Raw genomic sequence first — 22,914 nt, forward strand, 5'->3', positions numbered from 1 at the left:
TGGTCAGCCAGATTTGGTCAACAGGCCATAGTTTGCTGACCCCTGGCCTAGAACAAGAACAAGAACAAGAACAAGAGGAGCTAGCACTCTGGGAGGCTGAGGCAAGAGGATTGCTTGACGTTAGGAGTTCGAGACCAGCCTGAGCAAGAGTGAGACCCCCCCCAACCCCCGTCTCTACTAAAAAATAGAAAAAAAAAAAGAACAAGAGTAGTTGTTATATGATTCAAATGCTTAATTGCATCAGGCTTTGGTGGCCCAATGTGTTCATCAATGCAACAGGGAAACTCTTACCACCGGTATCAGACTGGGCACATTTTCCTGTTGTATGTATCCCTTCTTTCCTGAGCAATGTTTAAATAGACATTGCCAACATTTGCATCTCTAGTCCTTCTTTTTAATTGCTGGCCACCCTACAAAATCCCATGCCATTTGAAAGATTGGGTGTAAGAAAGCTCTCCTTACCAGTGAGACTCTAAGGGAAATGCCAGTAGCATCATCAGTTTACATTCTGTAGCTATTTTACAGCCTGTCTCGATCCTTTGTTACCTGCAGTGGTTGGGGGGACCTTCCATTCTTACACGTGACAGATTTGACAACATGAATACCTACAAGCATTTAAGCTCCATGAAGAGATAGACTATTTTTAAAATTAGAAATAATCCTTTATTCTTACAAAAGTACTATATATTCATTGTAGAAAATTAGAAAAGAAAAATAAATAGAAACATTATATTCCCACCACACAGAAATCATCACTGTTAACAGCTTAGTATATACTCTTGCAGATCTTTTCCTAAGTATATATAATACATATATGCATATCTTACCAAAATGAGATAATACTGTACATGTTTTATAACTGCTTTTTTCAGTTAATAACCTCCACTAGTCCATGATAATAAGTTTTGTTTTTTCTTTTTTTTTTAGACTGAGTCTCACTCTGTTGCCCGGGCTAGGTGCTGTGGTGTCAGCCTAGCTCAAAGCAACCTCAAACTCCTGGGCTCAAGCGATCCTCCTGCCTCAGCCTCCTCCAGAGTACCTGGGACTACAGGCACCCACCAGCATGCCCCACTAATGTTTTCTATTTTTAGTTGTCCGGCTAATTTCTTTCTATTTTTAGTAGAGACAGGGTCTCGCTCTTGCTCAGGCTGGTCTCGAACTCCTGACCTCAAGCAATCCTCCTGCCTCGACCTCCCAGAGTGCTAGGATTAGAGGTGTGAGCCACCGCGCCTGGCCTGTAAGTTTTCATCTAATCTAATACCCATCCATATTCAAATTTCCCTAATTCTCCAAGAAATGTCCTATAAAACTAGTTTGTTCAAATCAGGATCCAATCTCAGACCACACATCGATTGCATCTTAAGTCTCTTTTCATTTAGAATAGTATCCTTTTTCAGGATAGGAATTTTGTTTCCTGCTGTATCCCCAATACCTTTAACAGTTCTTGGTGCATAACAGTAACTCCATAAATATTTTTATAATTAATTGATTAATCAAAAACTTCACCCTAGACTTTAATCGACCCATTACCCTTTATCTCCATTTTATAGATAATAAAAATAAAGACCAGAGAAGTGAAGTGACTTCCCAAGATCACACCGCAAGGACATGGCAATTGTTTTCCATTCCCCTTTTTATTCTATTAAGCTAGGAGTCGGCAAACTTTTCTGTGAAGGCCAGAGAGTTAACATTTCAGCATTTATGGACCAAGAAGCAAAACTGGGGATATTATGTGGGTATTTATATAATGAAAGAAAACAAATTTCTACAAATTTCTACAAATTTCTTATTAATTAAATTCAAACTATAATAATATTTAACTATAATGTTTTATAATACAGGTCTACTAATGAAAAGAATGGAATAGAAGAATAACATTTTGCTTCACTGGTGTTGAAAGTTAGTGTTCCCTATCATCAAACTGGTTGTAAATGTTCATCTGAAAAAAACATTCTTAGCTCACAGGTCACAGTTTGCCAATCCCTGTACTATACCATGCTGCTTGTTTGTGATTTTGTTTTTTTAAGAAAGTCTGAGTAAAAACAGTATTTCTCTTAATTGACAGTTGCATTTGGGCACTGGCTTATTGAAGCTTTATGATAGTAAAGTACCAATAAGGAAAAGAACTCCTCAGCCACATTTTAAAAATGCATATATTGTATTACTTCAGTTACTCAAGCACCAAACTGTTGCGTGTGCCTGTCTTCTTTCATCTAGATTGACAGAGGGTAGGTTACACTGTGACTGTGCCTTTCATAATTAACCACCCGTGAATAGTCACTAGGGCCGGCCGATTTAAAAACCAGTGCGAGGATGGTAATTGTTTGGCCTATGTCAGGGCTTACCTTTTTTCTCTCTCAAATAAAAATATGCTATGTAAAGATTTAGAGGTAAATATCCAAAGAGTCAAAAGAATAGAAAGTGGTTGCTTTGGGGGGCACAGGGAATGGGGATGGAAGCAAAAGATTCCCCCCCATTTAAAAAAAAAAACAAATCTTGTAGAACTATTTGGCTTTTTTAAAGTACAGTATATACATGTATAATTTTGATAAAAATAAATGAAAGGAAGCCAGAGGCACATTAAGAACCCTCCTAGAAAAGGTTTCTTTAACACTGTCTTCTGCCCCTCCTCAAGCCGGGTTAAGTGTCCCTCTTCTCTGCTCGCACAGCACCCCACGCTCAACTCCATCAGAGCACCTAACACACTACACAGTAATCATCTGATTCTCTGTGTGTCTCCCTGAAGGAACCAGGCGCTCCTTGCAAGGAAGGACCATGTAGTATTCATTTCCACTCCTAATTCTTATAACGTTAAAAAAGGCATTCATTTCAGTGAAATGGAACTAGCTAACCAAATACAACCCCAAATCACTCAGTCTAGGGAAATTAACATCACGATGCGATACCAAGCAAAAAGACACAAAAAAGCATTGGTGAATATGTGGAGAAATTAGAACCCTCATACATTTACCAGTGGAAATAGAAAATGGTGCAGCCGCTTTGGAAAACAGTCCAGAAGTTCCTAAAAAGAGTTAACATACAGTTACTATATCACCCAGCAATTCCACTCCTAGGTATATATCCAAGAGAACTGAAAACACATGTCCACACAAAAACTTGTACATGAGGGTTCATAGTAGAATTATTCATAACAATGAAAAACTGGAAAAAGCTCAAATATCTATCAACTGATAAGTGGAAAACCAAAATTTGGTATATTTATACCAAATTTGGAATATTGGAATATTATTCAGGCAGAAAAAGGAATGAATGAACCTTGAAAACATCATGCTAAGTGAAAGAAGCCAGACACAAAAGACCACATATTGTGTGAGTCCATTCATATGGAATATCCAGAAAAAGCAGCTATATAGAGACAGAAAGAAGAAGATATGTGGTTGCTTTAGGTTAAAGGTGAGAGGGGAGATCAACTGCAAACAGGCTTAGGGGAATTTTAGTGGGGGTGGAGGAGTTAGTAGAAATGTTCCACAACAGGACTGTAGGGATGGGTAGCTGTATAACGCCATAAATTTATTTTAAAAATTGTATACTTAAAATGAGTGAATTTGATGGTATGTAACGTACAAGGCTGGGAAAAGATTCCTCAGTTACATTATTCAGTTTCTTTCTAAATTAGCTTTTTTAAATAGATAGACTACTCCTATTAAGAATTGTGGTGAAATTAAAAGAAAAAAAAAACGAATTGTGGTGAATGACGGTTCTGAGGCATTTTTGTTGGTTGGGGATTGGGGTTGTGCTGCAGAAACATCATAGTCAGCATCTCTGTGAAATTTTAAGATGTCTTAGGTGTACAATGTGTCGGCCGGAAATTTTAAGATGTCTTAGGCGTACAGCGTGTAGGCTGGATACTGCCTGGTCTCTGCCAGTTTATGTCTGCGTGTTCCTAAAGCCCCTAGTCCAAGCAAGAAACTATAGTCAGGCAACATTCATTTCTTGAAACCGTTCACAACCTTTTCTGTGAAAATAAGTGATTGAATAATTGATTTGTCTTTTTTGGAGGGTAGGCAACTTGGGCTTATTGGGCAGGGATGTCCTGCCAGATCAGCCAAGAGACACAAAGTCCACCCTCTTGACCTGCTCCCCTGGGGTGCTCCGGCGGAAAGCACGTCTCTCTATGGCTGGTGGGGAGGTGGAACGGGATGTAATGGCACCTCTCCAAAAGCTGGGACAAAGTCCCTCCATCTTTGCATTGCGGGAAGGGCGAAAATTGCCACAATGTCAGGGTGCGGTGTCTCCTCGCGGTGCCTTCTGGCGCCCGGGAGACTCACGCGGCTGCGCCTGGACTTCAGTCCCTTTCACCGCTGCAGTCCTACCGTCCGGTCCGCGCGCAGCAAAACGAGCAGGTGGTGGAGGAAGGAAAACAGCCCGAGCTGGCTCGGCCGCGCTTCGCCGCTCCCTCCTGGCCACGGTCCGGGGCTCCCTGGGCAGTCCCCCACGACCCTATGCGTGACACGCTGGTCACGTGGCCGCCGCCCTTCCCGGCATACGCCATGGTACCATTCCGCCCCCTGGTGACCGGAAGCGGCAAAGCCGGCACCGCGGTCCCCTGCGCAGGCGGACAAGCAGCGCAGTGTCGGTCTCTGAAGCGGAAATGGCTGTGAGGCTGGCGCCCGGGCGGGCACCGCGGCAAGGAGGGAAGACAACCCAACCCCGACTGGAGTGTGTGGAAGCCTGGACCCCTGCGAAGACAGAATGGCTAGATAATTACCTTGAACCTGGATCCCAGCTCCCTAGTGCAAAAACGGAACAGAATAAGACAACTTGAAGGGGTTTTTTTGTTGATGTTCCTAAAAACATGTTTTTTTAGCTGTGAGATTGTGAGCTAATTGTTACCTCTCTGACCCTCAGTCTCCTTTTAAAAATAGGAATAATAATAGGGCCTACTGCACAAGGTGTTTGTAAGGATTAAATGAAATAATCCATCTGAAGGGTTTAGCAGACTGGCTAAAGCTAGCTGTTTAATTTGTTTCTCTGGGCTTAGCAAACACCTAAGAGTAGGTGTCATTGTTCCTTGGGATTCAGGAAAATAAAAGGATTTTAATACTATAAAATAAACACATGCCTAAGGTGAATTGTGCACAAAAATGTGTGTATATGAGAACTGAAACCTTCTATCCCCACACTCAGCCTGGACACGTGAGAAACATAAACCACATCTTAGTATCTACATAAACAGGACTTTGCTATTTGGCTATCTTCATTTGCATTCCTTTTCCAGGACTCCACTGTGCAGGCAAATGGTTTCTTCATCACAGGAACTTTCCCAAAGCCCCATCAACTCTTCAATGGAAAGCATCCACAGTTTGCACCCTAAAATTCATTGCCTCTCCTTAAAATCCTCCCCTTGCTGCTTCAACCAATCCTAGATTGTTGGTATCATGACCCTCACCCAATCCCAATCAAGTCCTCACGTTGAAAGACCCACCATTTTAAACCAAACTTTGATTTCTCAATAAATTCTGACCTTTCCTTTCCTCCCTGAAGCACCCCCAAAGCTTTGCAAGGTGGTGTTCTCCCTTACTGAGACTTTGCATATTACCAGATGCACTGGTGATATTTGGGGAGCCAGCATTTGACAGTTTTGAAAGCTCTACAGAGATCCAACAGAGGCTGAGACCTCACCACCACAGCTCAAGACCTTCAACTTGGAAATGGTGTGCTCCTCTCAGGCCACCTGAACCTCCTGCTTGGGGCTCTCTGACTGCAGTGGTGGTGTATGTAGGTTTTACAATGGTTGGAGATATCTCTTTCCTTCAGTTCCCACTTGCTGAGGATAATAATAGTCCTACAGCCCACACATCACTCCCTATGAGGAGCCATTCTTGGCACCCTGGATTATAGGGCCCTCCTCTGTGTTCCGACTGTCCCCTGGTTCATCCCATGGTTCTCACCGCACTTATTTCATTCCCGATGAGTTACTGCACATAATGGCAAGCATAGTGGGGCAAGGGGTCCCTGCACTGTAATTATGAGGTTGACCTATGATGTGGCCAGGGCCTGGGTGATGTTACGGTGATGTCTTCCTCTCTACCCTAGCCACCATGCTCCCCACCCTCCAACTAAGCTTCAGTTTTCACCATTCATTCAAATTTAATAGTGCACTCAAAAGAATTTTATCATTTTTTTCTCCTGAGTTGTTCAGATTTTGTATTAATGTCCCTCGTTTTATTTTAAGATATGTTCCTATCAATTCTTTTGCTTTTTCTAGGAAAACAATCATACTTAACTACAATTTATGATGAGTATTTGTCAGCCAGTAACAACACAGTGTTTATTTCCTGTTATTTTATTGGTATGTTTTCATATTTATTCAGGTTTTACCCCCTTACTCCTCTTTTTTTGCCAATTAATTTTTATTTTTTGCTCTTGAAATTATTACATTTTTCATTAGAAAAAAACAAAAACAATTTTATAAACATGTCATATGTAAAACTCTATAGAGAATACAATCTCAATAAAGTAAATTATACATATATCTACATTCACAGAGTTAGAAAAAAGATTTAAAAGTATGCCAAAATATTCAGTGTTTACCTATGATTTATTTTTGTTCTTTGTATATATTTTATGATCATTTAAATATTAACTATATAAAATATTTTACATAGTTTTTTGACATTCTAAATATTCTACTTTTATAACAGCCCTAAAATGATTAAATAATTAAAATAGTTTTACAAAATATTCTGGCAGACTGAGAAGGAAAAAGTTTACATGTCATTTACTGAGTTTTGGATATCAATGATACTAACCAGATTCTATTTTTAATTATGTTTTCCTGAGCCAAAATTAGATCTTGGTCCACCCAGGATATTTAAAATCAACCTCTATCATGTTTCCACTAGTAAAATTTAAGTTCCTTTACTGACAATTTTTAAAACAGCTTTACCCTGTGCTTGATGAACAGGAAACTGGTCAAGTATTCATATCTGCTTATTACCCTTGCCCCAACAACTGACCTTCCACTGTGATACAGTTTTTCTAAGCAATGTCAATATTTTTACTTGAAAAATGTGATAGAAAGTTCACAGGCTTTGGAGGCCAATTTACCATCTGCTTACTGACAATATAACCTTAGTCCTGTTACTATCTCATGCTGAGACTCATTTATTTCCTCTAAAATGGGATTAAGAATTCTTGCTATATTATTGACATGTTCAATATATAGCAATTGAAAATCATATTCATTATTATTATTCTTGATTATTCTTTAATGGAAGGAAAATAGCAAAAAGTACCAAAAACATCCATATTTTGCAGGGCACTTATTTATAATATTTATAAATGCACACGGGATTGTTGGGCATTTGAAACACTTAAGCCTAAGGTTTGATGATGTGACCTAGATGAAGCTACAAAGAATCCCATCTCCCACTTTCTGCCATGCTAGGAGTGAATGGCCCAACTAATGAGTGACACTCTGGGGGAGTGAGAACCAATCAAGTGATCTAGAATGCCTTCCAGGTTTCTGATCTCAACTAGGTGGATAGTGGTTCGGCAATGTTCATTGTTCCCTCATTGACCATCCTCTCTCCAGCAGCGCCTGTTCCAGGTGGGCAGCAAAAACAAAGGCTGCCATTCACCAAGTGCCTACTGTGTGCACCAGGCACTTTGTTCATTCCACCCACAAACATTTATTGAGAACAAGCTATGTTCCAGGTAGTGTTTTCTGAGCTGGGGATGCACCAGTTAACTAAAATGTCTGCGCTTCCCCAAAGCACAGGCAACCAAAGCAAAATTGAACAATTGGGATTACATCAAAGTCAAAGGCTTCTGCACACCAAAGGAAACAATCAACAAACTGAAGAGGCAACCCACAGAATGGGAGAAAATATTTGTAAACTACCCATCTGACAAGAAATTAATAACTAGACTATAAGGAGCTTAAACAACTCAATAGGAAAGATTCAAATAATCCAATTAAAAATGGGCACATGATGTGAGTAGACAGTTCACAAAAGAAGACATACAAATAGTGAACAGGTATATGAAAAGATGCTCAATGTCATTAGTCATCAGAGAAATGTGAATCAAAATATTATCTCACCCCAGTTAAAATGTCTTTTATCAAAAAGACAGGCAATAACGAATGCTGGTGAAGATGTGGGGAAAGGGGAACCCTCCTACCCTGTTGGTGGGAATGTAAATTAGTGTAACCACTATGGAGAACAGTATGGAAGTTCCCCAAAAAAACTAAAAATAGAACTACCATTGACCCAGCAATTCCACTGCTAGGTATATATCCAAAAGAAAGGAAATCAGTATATCAAAAAGATATCTGCACTCCGTGTTTATTACAGCACTATTCACAAAAGCTAAGATTTGGAATCAACCTAACTGTCCATCAATGGATGAATGGATAAAGAAATTAAAGAAATTGTGGTACAAATAGATGAAGAAAAAGCACTTGATAAAATCCAACAACATTTCATGATAAAAACCATCAACACACATGGCATAGAAGGAATATACCTCACAATTATAAAATCCATATATGACAGTCCCACAGCCAACATCATATTGATTGGGGAAAAGTTGAAAGCATTGCCCCCAAGAACTGGAAAAAGACAAGGGCTCCCACTGTCACCACTTCTATTTAACACAGTGCTGGAAGTGCTAGCCAGAGCAATCAGGTAAGAGAAGGAAATAAAGGGCATCCTAATGGGGAAGGAAGAGGTCAAACTTTCCTTGTTCACTTATGATATGATCTTGTATCTAGAAAATACTAAAGGCTCCACCAAAAGATTCCTGGATTGATAAATAGATTCAGCAAAGTCACAGGTTACAAAATCGATGTAGACAAATCAGTAGCATTTCTATATACTAAAAATAGTCAAGCCAAGAGTCAAATCAAGAACGCAATACCATTCCTAATAGCTACAAAGAAAATAAAATACCTAGGAATATACTTAACCAAGGAAGTCTCTACAGGGAGAACTGTAAAACACTGATGAAAGAAATCACAGATGGCACAAACAAATGAAACAACATCCCTTCCTCATGGATTGACAGAATCAACATTGTTAAAATGTCCATACTGCCCAAAGTGATTTACAGATTCAATGCAATTCCCATCAAAATACCAATGTCTTATTTCACAGACCTAGAAAAAAATAACCCTAAACTTCATTTGGAACCAAAAAAATCCCCTGAATAGCCAAAGCAATCCTAAGCAAAAAGAACAAATCTGGAGGCATCACATTACCTGACTTCAAATTATATTACAAGGCTATAGTAACCCAAACATCATGGTACTGGTATAAAAGTAGAGACATAGACCAATGGAACAGAGTAGAGAACCCAGCAATAAAACCATCTACCTACAACCAACTGATCTTCAACAAAGCAGACAACAACATACACTGGGGAAGGGAAGCCCTATCCAATAAATAATGCTGGGAAAATTGGATAACCACATGCGAAGAATGAAACAGGACCTCTATCTCTTGCCATATACAAAAATTAATTCAAGATGGATAAAAGAACTAAATGTAAGGCATGAAACCATAAAAATTCTAGAAGAAAATGTAGGAAAAACTCTTCTAATGATTTTTTTCTTTTTCTTTCTTTCTTTTTATTTTTGATTCTCCTTTCATTTTGCAAGGAAAAACTCTTCTAGACATTGGCCTAGGCAAAGAATTTATGACTAAGACCCCAAAGGCAAATACAGGAACAACAAAAATAAATAAATGGGACTTAATTAAATTAAAAAGCTTCTGTACATCAAAGGAAATAAGCAACAGAGTGAATAGACAACCTACAGAATAAGAGAAAATATTCACAAACTATATATCCAACAAAGGACTAATAACCAGAATCTACAAAGAACTGGAACAAATCAGCAAAAAAAAAAATCAAGTAACCCCATCAAAAAGTGGGCAAAAGACATGAACAGAGAGAAAATAATGCTTATATACTCTTGGTGGGCCTGCAAATTAGTACAACCTCTGTGGAAAACAGTATATAGATTCCTCAAAGAAATAAATGTAGACCTACCTTTTGATCCAGCAATCTCACTACTAGGTATCTACCCAATAGAAAAGAAGTCATTTTATAAAAGAGACACCTTCACTTGAATGTTTATTGCAGCACAATTCACAATTGCAAAGATGTGGAACCAACCTAAGTGCCCATCAATTCCTAAGTGGATAAAGAAAATGTGGTGCATATATACACCACAGGACTACTCAGACATAAAAAGGAATGAAATAATGTCCTTTGCAGCAACTTGTATGGAACTAGAGACCATTATCCTAAGTGAAATGTCTCAGGGATGGAAAACCAAACACCATATATTCTCACTAATAAGTGGGAGCTAAACTATGGGTACACATGTGCACAAAGAGATATATAGGACATTGGAAGCCAAGAAGGGGTGAGGGTGGGAGGGAGGTGAGGGATAAAAACTTACCTATTGGGTACATGAATCCTATTCTGGTGACAGACACACCAAAAGCCCTGACTTCCATGTAACAAAAACATTTGTACTCCCTTAATATTTTGAAATGAAAAAAGAAAAAAGAAAGAAATTGTGGTACATATACACAGTGGAATATTATATATTAATAGCTATAAAAAAGAATGAAATCCTGTCATTTTGCAGCAGAATGGATGGAACAGGAGAACATTATAAGTGAAATTAGCCAAGCACAGAAAGACAAATCTTGCACGTTCTCACATATATGTGGGAGCTAAAAATTAGGACAATTGATGTCATGGAAACAGAGAGCAGAATGATGGTTACCAGAGGCTGGGAAGGGTAGTAGAGGGAGGGGGATAAAGGCAGATGGTTAATGGCTGTGAAAATATAGTTAGATAGATAAGAGTGAACAAATTTGATAGTACAACAAAGTAACTATAATCAACAATAAGTTAGGGTATACTTTTTTTTCAGACAGAGTCTTGCTCTGTTGCCCCAGCTAGAGGGCAGTGGTGTCATCATAGCTCACTGCAACCTCAAACTCCTGAGCTCAAGTGATCCTCCTGCCTCAGCCTCCCAAGTAGCTGGGACTACAGGACTACACCACCAGGCCTGGCTAATTTTTTCTATTTTTAGTAGAGATGTGGTCTTGCTCTTGCTCAGGCTGGTCTCAAACTCCTGAGCTCAAGTGATCCTCCTGCCTTGGTCTCCCAGAGTGCTAGGATTACAGGTGTGAGACACTGCACCCAGCCTAGGGTTTACTTTAAAACTAAACTAAAAAATTGGAATTGGAATGTTCCTGACACAAAGAAATGATAAATTCTTGAGGTGATGGACACCCCAAATTACCATGATTTGATTATTTCACATTGTATGCCTACATCAAAACATCACATGTACCCTATAAAGATATACAGCTATTATGTACCCATAATAATTAAAAATAAAAAATTTAAAATAAAAAACAACACGTCTGCCTTTGTTGAATCTAGTGGGGAAAGATAGCAATATATTAGGTTATTAAGTATGAAATGTCTGATTTCCTTAAGTACTAAGTTTGACAGTTGATATTTCTGACATTTCACTTTGACACTTGTTTTTTTTTTTTTTATTGTGAATGTGCATTCTCAGTCTGTCAATCGCATGATTTGGTTTGTGATTATCTTTCAAATATTTTTTAGAGCTATTTTTGTGAAACCAGGGATAAGTCGAAAGTTTGTGTTATTTTCAAATATGAGTTCCGTCGTGGAACTAATGCAGCACAGACAGCTTGAAATATCAATGAAGTGTTTGGGAAGGGTGTGGCTAATGAACGCACAGTACATTGATGGTTTGAGAAGTTCCATTCTAGTGATTTTAATCTTGAAAATGAGCTACATGAGCAACCTGAGACCAAGATGGATAATGATGAGCTGAAAGCTGTAGTGGAAGCGAATCCAACTCAACATACGCATGAATTAGCAGCAAGGTTTGACGTTAGTATTCCAACAATATTGGACCATTTGAAACAAATCAGCAAGGTAAAGAAGCTGGATAGATGGGTTCCCTGTGAATTAAACGAGCGTCAGAAGAGAAATTGTCTCACGAATCTTGCCTTTCTTTGCTGTCAGGACATAAAGGGGAACCATTTCTACATCATATTGTTACATGTGATTAAAAAAATGGGTTCTTTTTGACAATTGCAAGTATTTGGCACAATGGTTGTATAAAGATGAAGTGCCAAAACACAGCCCCAAACCTAATATTCATCACAAAAATCTAATGGTGTCTGTTTGATGGTCCAGCGTCGGTATTATCCACTATAGCTTCATGAAACTTGGTCAATCCATTACAGCAGATGTCTACTGCAACCAATTGGATGAAATGATGAGGATGCTTGCAATTAAGCAGCTGAGATTGGTCAATAGAGACAGGACAATCCTCTTGCAAGACCACATGTAACATGTCCTGAAAACAACACTGCTCAGACTACAGTAACTGGACTTGGAAACTCTCTGTCATCCACCATATTTGTCAGACCTTGCACCAGCTGGCTACTACTTCTTTCAGGCTTTGGACCATTTCTTGCAAGGAAAATTATTCAATTCTCAATAAGCTGTGGAAAATGCCTTTCGAGATTTCATCACCACTCGTGCTCCAGGCTTCTTCGCTGCTGGCATAAACAAGCTACCGTTAAGATGGCAAAACTGTGTCAATAGTTTAGGCTCATACTTTGATTAATTGCACTGCTTCTTGTTTGAGAGATAATAAACTTTTGATTCAGAATTGAACATTTCATATTTAATCACCTAATATAATAAATCAGTAAATGATGTAGTACAAAAGAAAGGCATGCAGTGGGAAAATAGAGAAGGGAAGGAGGAATGGGAGTGCTGGTGGCCAGATGTGTAGTTTTAAATGGGCTGTTCAGAGTTAGCCTCATTGAGAAGGTGTCATTTGAAAAATGGGAGGAATAAAGGCACAGGGCTGTCTGGGGGAACAGCAAGAGCCACCAGTGCAAACAGATGAGGTGGTAGTGTGCCTGAAGGCTGTGCCAAGATGCCCCAATGACACAATTGGAGGCACAGGGGATATAAGCCTAGTGGAAAAGACATAAGTATACAAGCAATTACTACAAAATGATAAATACTACCTAAGATATAAGGAATGACCGTTAGCAGAGTCAGGGAAAGCTCGCCTGAGGGAGTGCCAGGTGAGATGATACTTGAAGTTTAACAAGGGTTTTGTCAGGTGAAGGGGATTCCAGACTGATGGAGCAGCACATTGGAGGTCAAAGGTAACACCGATGGCCTGATGTTTTGATCCCTTTTCTAGACTGGCCATGCTTCATTTTTCCAGTTAGACCCAATGATCTGAAGGCACACCCAGAGTTTTAAATGGGTAGCATTCCATTGCGAGTATGGAGTCTAATTTATTCAGCCAAACCTTACTCCTGGTCTTTTAAGTTGGTTCCAGTTTTCCACTATTACAGAAAAAAAAAAAAAAAAACTTGAGTAAACATCTTTGTTCATAAAATTTTTTACACCTGTCCAGCTATTTTCTCAGCATCAACTTTAGCAAGTCAAACTGCCAGATTCAGGCATTTTCATATTTCAACCTTTGATGTATCTCCTGGTCAGCCTTCCAGCAAGAGTGTGTCGATCCTTAGTCCTTCCTACAGCAGTGTGGGAGAGAGACTGTTTGCCCACATCCTCATCAACAGTTTCCTATTTTTAGTATCTTATCCCAGAAATTGGATTTAAAAATAAATAGGAGAAGATGGTTTCAGGCTCTGAGGAGGAACTTCCCTAAACTGATCATTTTTTCTGTCTTGTTTAATTTAAAAAAAATGAGACCAAGGCCATGCTACTGCGCAGACTTTCAGTTGTGAGTGTGGCAATTGGAAATGGGTCCCTGGGATGCAGCCAATAGAATGATCCAATATATTGTACCCATTACCTTAGGAAGGACTTTACAACACAACTTCAGTCATATCTGAAGTTCAGTTCCAGCTCCAACCCTTGCTAACTGTGTGAACCTTAGGCAAGTGTCTCTAACTGTATGTGCCTCAATGTCCTCATTTGTAAAATGGGGATGGTGAACGTGGCATATACCTGAGGGAGCAGTTGTTTGAGGCCATCCTAAGTTGTCAGCTCTGGCCTTTGATGAGCTGCTGCAGCTGGGGACCCATATATCCAGTCAGAATGAGGCCTTGAGACACAGCCCCAGTCCTAGTCTCTCTGCCCCCTTTTAGCCTGCCCCTGAGACCCCTGGCAGTGGCAGAATTTCATGGTTACCTAGTTTGTAAAGAATTCTTCAGATCTCAGTCATGCCTCCTTCCCACTATGCACGGGGGAGCCTGTGTGTCACACCGCGATCAGCCCCTCTCCCCCCTCTCTCCCATCTGTTGCTAAGGGGAGTGGTTTCAGTGGAGGAAAACATGGCTGGTCTTGAGCTATCTGAAAGGAGCGGGGTGCCTCTGACTTGTGGACAAAAGAGAAATTCCTTGGAGACACACAAACCACATGTACTGGGGGTAGGGGTAGGCTAGTATTCCTGTCCAAGGAATCCACTTCAGCATTCATTAAGTGTTCCCTTAAAACACCCCATCGTCATCATCGTTAAACTCTCAGGCATTTCTAAATCTACTCTTGTGCTTGTCAGGGGCCAGGCTTGGTGTAGTTCCTGGAGCCAGACTGTCACATCCTCATTTTAATACTAAATAAGCACTGTCTGATCAGCACGGGCAGCCTTTAGTTTTTCCTACACTTCCTTCAGTAGCAGAGTAATGTATTCTAGCAGAGGCGTAGCAGCTGCCATTCTTGAGAGCCTGCAATGAATGGACCAGCCCTGTGCTAATCACTCATACACGGGGCACACCGGGGAAAGGCAGGGCTTATTATCCTGAATTTACAAACCTTGGTTTTCTTGTACGTCATATGCAGGTAATAACACTTACATGAAAGGGGGCTGTGAATACCTGAGAGACATGTAGGAAGTATAGGCTTGGAAGTCAGTCACCTGGAGTCTGACCTCTGGCTCCACCACTCACCAGATGCACGACCCTGGGCGAGTTTCTAAACTTTCCAGCTTGTTTCCTCAGCTGAAATACGTGATAATGGTAATGCCTATCTTATGCGGTTGATACAAGCGAGGATTAAAGGAGCTAATGTATTTTAAAGGGCTTGATACAAGATGTTTGGCACACAATAAGCTCTTAAAAATAACAGTTGTAATGATTTTTATTCCTATCATTATTATGGAAAGATCAGGAAGAGAAAGATTCAGCGAAGGAGAACAGAAAATTGAGCACCAAAAACGCCAGGGAGGAGGGACCCGTGAGAGAGGGGTGCCATGGAAACCGAGGGAAAAGATGCCAGGAAGGAGGGAGATGATGCAAAAAGGGCACTCAGAGGCCGGTATCTTCTAACAAGACAAAAGAGAGATTTTCATCTTTTGGCGACCAATGAGAATGAAGGCAGAAAGGAAGAAAATAAGCCCAAAGCTTTCAATGAAGGATAATCTGACACAAAATTCTCTAAAAGCCTTCATTTGGCTAACCTCATTCATCTGATCTGATCCGAATACCCAGATATCCAATTAGGGAGAATACATATTTCTTGAATAAAGGAAAAGCCAATGTCACACAAAGTGAAATAAAAAAGAAATGTCAGGTTACATCAGGTTGGTGAAATAAAAATGTAAACAATTTCAAATTTACACAACAGAGAAGTGGACAGGGGGAGCGAAGGACGGGGGATGAATCACAAAACAGGCTTTCAAAGCGGTGGTCTATACTGAACACCCAAGCTCACTCCGGTGAAAAGGAGGGTGGTGATATGGACAGAATTTCTTTTTCTTTTTTTTTTTCTTTTTCTTTTTCTTTTTCTACTCTACCTGGTAACAGAAAGAAATTATTGCAGCATAATCTGTGTCTTTGGGCAAATCATTCAACAAGTGTTTATAGAATAAAACTGAGAAAAGGTGAGCAGGAAATGGAAAAATATTTGAATCTGGACTAGATGAGAAGGGTAGATACCCCCAAAGGTAGATTTAGGGAGGGTAGGGATGAATTAAGGGTTAAAATCTATGTAAGCTGGGAGTGTTGGGGGCTCCTGTAGCTTTGGGGGCCTCAGTGGAGTTGCCTCCTGCCTGGGGGTATGGGAGGGGTCCCCTTTGGCTCTGAAGACATTAAGGTTGCTGCCAGCGGCCCAGAGATGCCCAGGAGGGATGCAAGGAGTGGCGTTCTTGAGTCTTTTCTCCTGACCCAGTTCTTGGCTAAAGGATCAGAGGCAGAAGAACCCTCCCAGCCTCCTTCTGGCCATAAGAGTTAAGTAGGCTGAGACTTAAGGCAAACTTTGAGTGCTAGGGGAGGAGGGGAGGGATGATGGGCAGAGGGAAGGGGGCTGTGACTTCACACCCTCCACCAGGAGCTCACTGTGGCTCCAGGGGGCTGACAGGGTGGTGGTTGTATAGTTGGATTGTGGGGTCATGAATGGAGGTGGAGAAAGAAGCCAGGGAGAGCTGAGGGGGCTGTTTCCAGAAAGAGCAGCTCTTCAAGTCAGGTTCTGGGCGTGACAGCCCAGGGCTTCTTGTAGCACCTGGCTACCACCCCTCCCTCGTGGCCTCAGCCTTAACCTCATTTGTCTCTACTTAGCGTGCCATCAACTGCTAGCATAATTAGAACCCTAGTACCCCTCTCCAAGACCTTCCACTGGAGCCATTTTTGGTACAACACAGCCCAGAGTTCTGTATGAAACCCTAGGGTCCGTGATTCCTCCCAGGCTCCCTGTCCCAATCTAGGTGTGAGTCCCCTGGTCACAGTGCCCTCCCATCTCCCCTTATCCATCCATCTCTATGCTTCTCCCTGACATGCCAGCTCCCACTGCTGCATACTCTGTCCTCTCAGTTCTGTGGGGCCCCGTGTCCTGCATGGCAGGCTCCCTCAGGACCCCAGATCTGCACATTCATTTCACTCTCTATCCCTGCCTTAAATGCAATCATCCCCACCCCCTCCCCAGCCTTGTCCTGCTCACAAAAATAGGGACTTATTTAGGCACCTATAAGAAACATAGGGACCTTCGGGACCTGGGGTCACACATGTCCTCTTTTATTATCCTCCAGTATGAGACCAGGAGATGGGACAGAGCTGTTTCCTTAGGGGCAGGTTCCTGGGAAGGTCCCTCTTTTCTTTCCCTCCCCCATGAATGCCCTCTGCTCTACCCAAATCATGTGTAGAGGCTTCCTGGCTTACTGATCCTCATGTTCCTTCATGTGCCCTGGCAACTAGATCACTTCTCATCCCTCCCCAGGAAAGCACTGGAGTCCTCAGGCTGCCTGCGTCCCCTAGCATGTACCTTCAGAGCTTCCAGCGTGAGGCTTGGGCACTATCAGGAGCTGAGCTCCCATTAGCAGCTGCTCTCTCCTCCCCATAATTGGGGAGGGGACAGAGGGTGGTGTCAGCCCACAGGAGAGATTCCTTGTTGTGACCAGGATGTTGTCCAGAAGCAGCAGCAGCAATCTAAGGAATCCACCCAGAGGAGGAAGAATTGCTCCTCCCCGAAATGAACAGAAATGGAGCCCCTGGAATCCCCACGTTGGACACCAGACTTCCCCACCATCAGACTCCTCTGGATGCATTAGAGAAGAAAGCACTGGGGTTTTGTCAACTAATAGGTGCCATAACTTGGCTCTATGAGCTAGGGGACAGGTCAGCTGTGGTAGGGGGGTTCTGTCCTTTTACCTTTGGAAAATATTTCAGCCTATTTCTTCTTCCCTTTTCCTCATCTGCAAAATGAGCTTGATTAAAACCCCATCTTCGAGTACTACCCCCCTTTATAGCTTTTTACTATATTTTTATTATTTTTCTTTACTTCTTCCTAAAATAATACCACAGAGACATTAAAAATCAATGCTGATGTATATTTATTGACATAGAAAGAAGCCCACGACATATATTATTTGGTGAAAAAATACAGAGTATAGAACATCACTTATATTTAATCACTTTCATCTATACATATATCTAACTGGATACATCAGTATAGGGAAATATCTAGGAGGACACTCATCAAAGGGTTGACAATAGCTATACAAGAGTGGAGAGTTTTGGGTAATTTGTACTTTACTTTTTGTACTTTTCTTTAAAGATTTAACAACGAATGATACCACTTCCACAAAGAGAATAAAGCCATCAAGGAAATGGGCATACACAGAAAATAGACCCATAGGCAGCGGGTGAGAAAGCAAGGACAGAGGTCAGGCCATCTCCCTCTACTGTGCTGGTATCCAGACCTTCTTCTCCTCCACCCCAAAAGATAGCCACTTTGTGGATTAATTCATGCAATTAGAAGCACCCCCCACCCCCAGTTTTCCCATTACTGAATTCTTAATGTAGGTAAGGGCTCATTTAAAACTGGGGGCTACCACCTTCCTGTAGCTCAAAGGGGTCACAGTATTCAACAGGGGCCTCTCCTGACCCTTCCTCCTCTGTATGTGTCAGCTCCTGCAGGGTGATGATCAGATTCTCAAAAACCTGGGCCCTGTTGCTCTCATTGTCACAGGTTTCTTTTGAATGGCCCTCCTCACCACAATATGAACAGCGGATTGTGTGTTTTCGCTTCCTGGTTCTACGAATATCCCCAGGACCATCATTCTTTTGCCCAGAACCACCACTGGTAGAAGGAGCCTGAGCCATGGAGTTGTTGGGGGAATCAATAACCAGCACTTGATCCTGATATATGGCCCCATCTCTGAAGAAAGGGGCACCCGAGGATGAAAGTGGAGGGTCCTGAGACTCCACCAGGATCACATCCTCATCTGAGTCATCCAGGGTATCATCTATCTCTATTATGTTGCAGTCAGCACTGCCAATCACTATGGGTGTGGAGGCCTGAAATGCTACAGGGCTGGCTGCCCTGTCCACCATTGACTCAGATCTTTTGGGCCGCTTCCGTTTAATAAAGGTGTCATCCCAATCCTCTTCCTCCCTTATCATCCTGATTAACTCCAGGAAATTGGGAAGGCGCTCCTGCTCATTTGCATACATCCTAAGAAGATCCTTAAGCCTGTAGCGCAGGTCCCCATTCAGCTCAGCCCCTAAAAGGAGCTGTTGTAGGCGAGTCTGGTTTGCATCTTTCTCAGCGAGCATGCCTGCCTGGATAGCATTCTGGAGCTGCACCTCTAAACGGATCACATAAAGGGAGGCTTTCTCCCCTTGCGCCTGCAGGGTGTTAAAGAATTTACCATGGGCAGTCACACTGCTTTCAGACTCCCCAAACACCAATTTCATGGCCTTCAAGAAATCTGCCACACTTAAGTTGGGGTTGGCCGCCTGAAGCAAACGCATGACCTCCCGGGCAGGGCCCCTAAGGGTTTTCATCAAGCGCTTGAGCTTCTCCTCCTCAGACATATTCCAATCTGGCAGGACCCCATTGACTTGGATCAGCCAGTTTTCAAAGGTTTCTTCCCCCTGGGCTGGCACCACCCTCCCTGAGAACAACTTCATGTTTCTCTCTGCCATGCTGGCCATTAAAGGAACGAGACTCCTCCCCAGGGACCTCAGCATGGAAAAGGCCCAAGGCGGCAAGGGTGCGTTCTGCCGCCGGCTGTTACCCACACGTGCAAGGATGCTAGCCATGACTGAGGATGACAGGGTATCTGGATATAACAAGGTGCTCAGGGTGTTTAGAAAGGCCTAATCTGCTGGCGTTCGCGGAGGGGGGGGGTGGCTCTTCCTTTCTATCTCAGTAGGGGCTGTAAAAAAGCAAAAAGGGGGAGACGGTTAATAAGGGAACAGGCTGCAGCTGCATTCTCTCCCTACCTGGATATCCTGCAGTACATTTTATATTTGCCCACTGCCCTAAAAATGTCCCGCAAGAGACTGGCAGTTACAACCTCCTGGAGCTACTCGGTGTGTGCGCACTAGCGAGGTGCCTTTTGCAGCCACATCCATCCCCCTCCCGCCAGTCCTTCAAGAGGGACAACTGTTGCTTCGAATTCTAGGTGTAATAGTGTGTGGAGCCAATATTGGGCTCTCAAAAGAGAGCACAATGGTCACGGATTTGCAGGGATAAGATCTCATTAACCTCATAGTCTCTGATCTCGACCACACCCCCTTCTCAGTCTCCCCCATCCCCCGTTATTTCTCAGATTCTTACATGAGCTCAGATGCAAGAGTGCGCCTTTATTTCATTTCCAGCCTCTGCAACCGGTGCCCTCCGTGAGAAATCTCGTCTCGGGGATATGGTCAATCTCTGTCCACAGGGGGTCGCAGATCCGGGTCCGCTAGGCAGGCATCAAGGCTGCGCCACAGCAGAGGCGGCCAGGGAAGGGAAGGGTCACAAGCAGCTTCATCCGTCATCCTACTACTCCCTCCCTCCACAGCCTCCGCTGTCACCAGGTGGAAAATTCCCTCTGCCCCCTTCTGAATACAAGCCAAATTCCGCCCCCCTCTTTCCCCCCAGGAAACCGTCGGCCTACCAGCTCTGCAATCAGCTGCACAGAATTCAAGTTCAGGTGTGGCTTTGATGGCCAGCTACGGAGAAAGGGAATAGAAGTTGGACACACCCACTCACATATTCCTCCCCAGGAAGGGATGAGAAGATGCCAAGGGGGTTCAAGGCAAACAGCTTGCGAGTCGCACCCCCCCCCACCGCCAATGCAGGCAAATCCTACCCAGTCGGCAGCATCCAGGTGCACCCCACCTCCTCCCTGAGCGCAGCCGGGCCACGGAAGTGCTCCTTCCCCTGCCTCGCAGTTACCGATTCTCCAAGCCGGGAGCCGCCCAGCACCAGCAGGGTTTCCCCCTCCCCTGTCCGCGCCGGGCAATCGCGCCCCTGTCTTTACCTGCGCTGCGCTGGGGGGCAGTGGATGCTCCTGCGTCGATAGCTGTGGATTCCGCCTTCCAGTCTCCGCGGCCCTGCAGGGGAAAAGGACGGGCGCCGCCACAGCCGCTAAGCGACCCGGGGCTGCCCGACGGAGCTGCTTCGCAGGGCCGCCCAGCGAGGGGTAGCCGAGTCGAAGCAGCGCGGTTCCCAAGGCAGCCTCGGCAGCTTTTATCCTCTGCCCGCTGAGACAAAAGAGCGTGACGAGCGGCCGGCGCGGCCAATCAGCGGAGCGCGGGGGCGGGCTCCCTGCACAGCCAAGGCCAGAGGAGCCGAGGCGCCGCAGGCCCGCAGGGCGTCTAGTGCAGCTTGGTTGGGTCCGCTGAGCGGATTTGCCTGTTGCCGGGCAGGTTGCGACTCTTTCTCCCTCCACCCACCCTACCCTTCTCCCTCTCTCTTTCTCCTTTCCCTTAGCTCCGTGTCTTGAGGCCAGGTGTATTAAACATGAGGTGGGATGAAAATCAAATGAACAGTAAAAGTTCCTCATCTTTGTATAGGGGGAAGGGAGGGGAAAGCATTCACACTTTCTTTGTTGTAAATATTCTTGCACAGCCCTCTCTTCTTTTACTGTGAAGGAGGTGGCAGTATGTCCATTTAACAGAGATGGTACTTGGATCACCAAGGCTCTTAACGAACATTCACTCAAGTATGGGTACAAGACTGGCTGCATCAGAATCATTTCGGGAGCTTGTTTGAAATGCAGATTCCTAGGCCCCATCTTTGAGGAATTCTGATTTATTAGGCCTAGGAGGTTGAAGGTGTGGCTTTTTATTTAGTATAATTTTAACCAGCCCTGTAGTTGATTCTTAGATGTAGAGAGGTTTGTGAATAGTAAATGGACCTGTCTCCAATGTATCTGTCTACAGCATATCTGTGTGAAATGCAACTCCAGAGCAGATGTCCCTACCTGGAATCCATGATCTTCCTGACATTGTCTGCAAAGATGGTGGACTCTGTATGAGGCCAAATAATGGCCACCAAAATATATCAAGTCCTAATCCCTGGAACCTGTAAATGTTACCTTATAAAGTAAAAGGGTTTTTGCAGATGTGATTAAGTAAAAAATCTTGACTTGATTGTCCAGGCAGATCCGAAATCCAATCACAAGTGTCCTTATCAGAGAGAGGCGGAGGGAGAGTTGATGCACACATAAGAGAAGGTGATGTGAAGACAGGCAGAGACTGGAGTGATGTGACCACAGGCAAAGGAATGCCAGCAGCCACCATAAATTGGAAGAGGCAAGGAATAAAGTGCAGTCCTGCTGACACCTTGAATTCTGGCCAGAGAAACTGATGTTAAACTTCTGGCTTCCAGAACTGTGAGAAATTAAATTTCCCCTGTTTTAAGCTACCAAGTTTGTAGTAATTTGTTATAGTAGTGTCGTAGTCCATTTGGGCTGCTATAACCAAATACCATAGGCTGCTTGGTTTATAAACAACAGACATTTATTTCTCATGGTTCTGGAGGCTGAAAAGTCCAAGATTGAGGCATCTGCATATTTGGTGCCTGGTGAGGGCCTGTTTCCTGTTTGTAGATGGTGCCTTCTTGCTGTGTCCTCACATGGTGAAAGGGGTGAGCTAGCTCTCTGAGGTCTTTTTCATAAGGGCAATAATCACCTCCCAAAGGCCCCACTGCCTAATATTGTCACCTTGGTGGATAGGATTTCAACATATGAATTTCTGGGGAACACAAACATTCAGAGACTATTGTAGGCAGCCAGCTGTCGGAAACTAATATGGACTGTATATTCTTATAAGACAGCTTTGTAGAATTTTTAATGGGTATGTGAACCAGTAATGGTTAAAAAACATTCCCCTACAATCTTTCTTCATCAATATGTTCCTCTTTCAATTTGTACTTGAAGGAGAAATGTGTGAAATGAAACACAATTTGACTAAACCCCAGAATGGCAGCTCTTTGCCACTGATAAAGTGTTTCTGTTTTTTGGCTCAAGGATAGGTTGCTAGGTTGCTCTTCTGTGAGCTCTTGAGGGGATTTCTTTGCTGAGTTTGGCATCACTGGCCCCAGACAAGGAGCAACCCCATAGAAGTGACATGCAAGGCTTTCCAGAGTGTATGGGCCATGCAGCCAGTGGCTCAATGTATTTGT

At 43.0% G+C, this 22,914-nt stretch overlaps 1 protein-coding gene across 1 annotated transcript; it reads right to left on the minus strand.

Annotated features, from left to right (window-relative positions):
• Nucleotides 1-18,329: 18,329 nt before the first annotated feature.
• ZCCHC12 (zinc finger CCHC-type containing 12) lies at nucleotides 18,330-20,248 on the minus strand. Its single transcript, XM_069464208.1, has 2 exons — nucleotides 20,080-20,248; nucleotides 18,330-19,675 (listed from the first exon to the last, which is right to left on the minus strand). Exon 2 carries the CDS (start codon nucleotides 19,557-19,559, stop codon nucleotides 18,330-18,332), a length of 1,230 nt encoding a protein of 409 aa, XP_069320309.1. The 5' UTR covers nucleotides 19,560-19,675; nucleotides 20,080-20,248.
• Nucleotides 20,249-22,914: the final 2,666 nt, after the last annotated feature.

This window comes from Eulemur rufifrons, chromosome 30, assembly GCF_041146395.1.
Source record: "Eulemur rufifrons isolate Redbay chromosome 30, OSU_ERuf_1, whole genome shotgun sequence".
Taxonomy (NCBI): domain Eukaryota; kingdom Metazoa; phylum Chordata; class Mammalia; order Primates; family Lemuridae; genus Eulemur; species Eulemur rufifrons.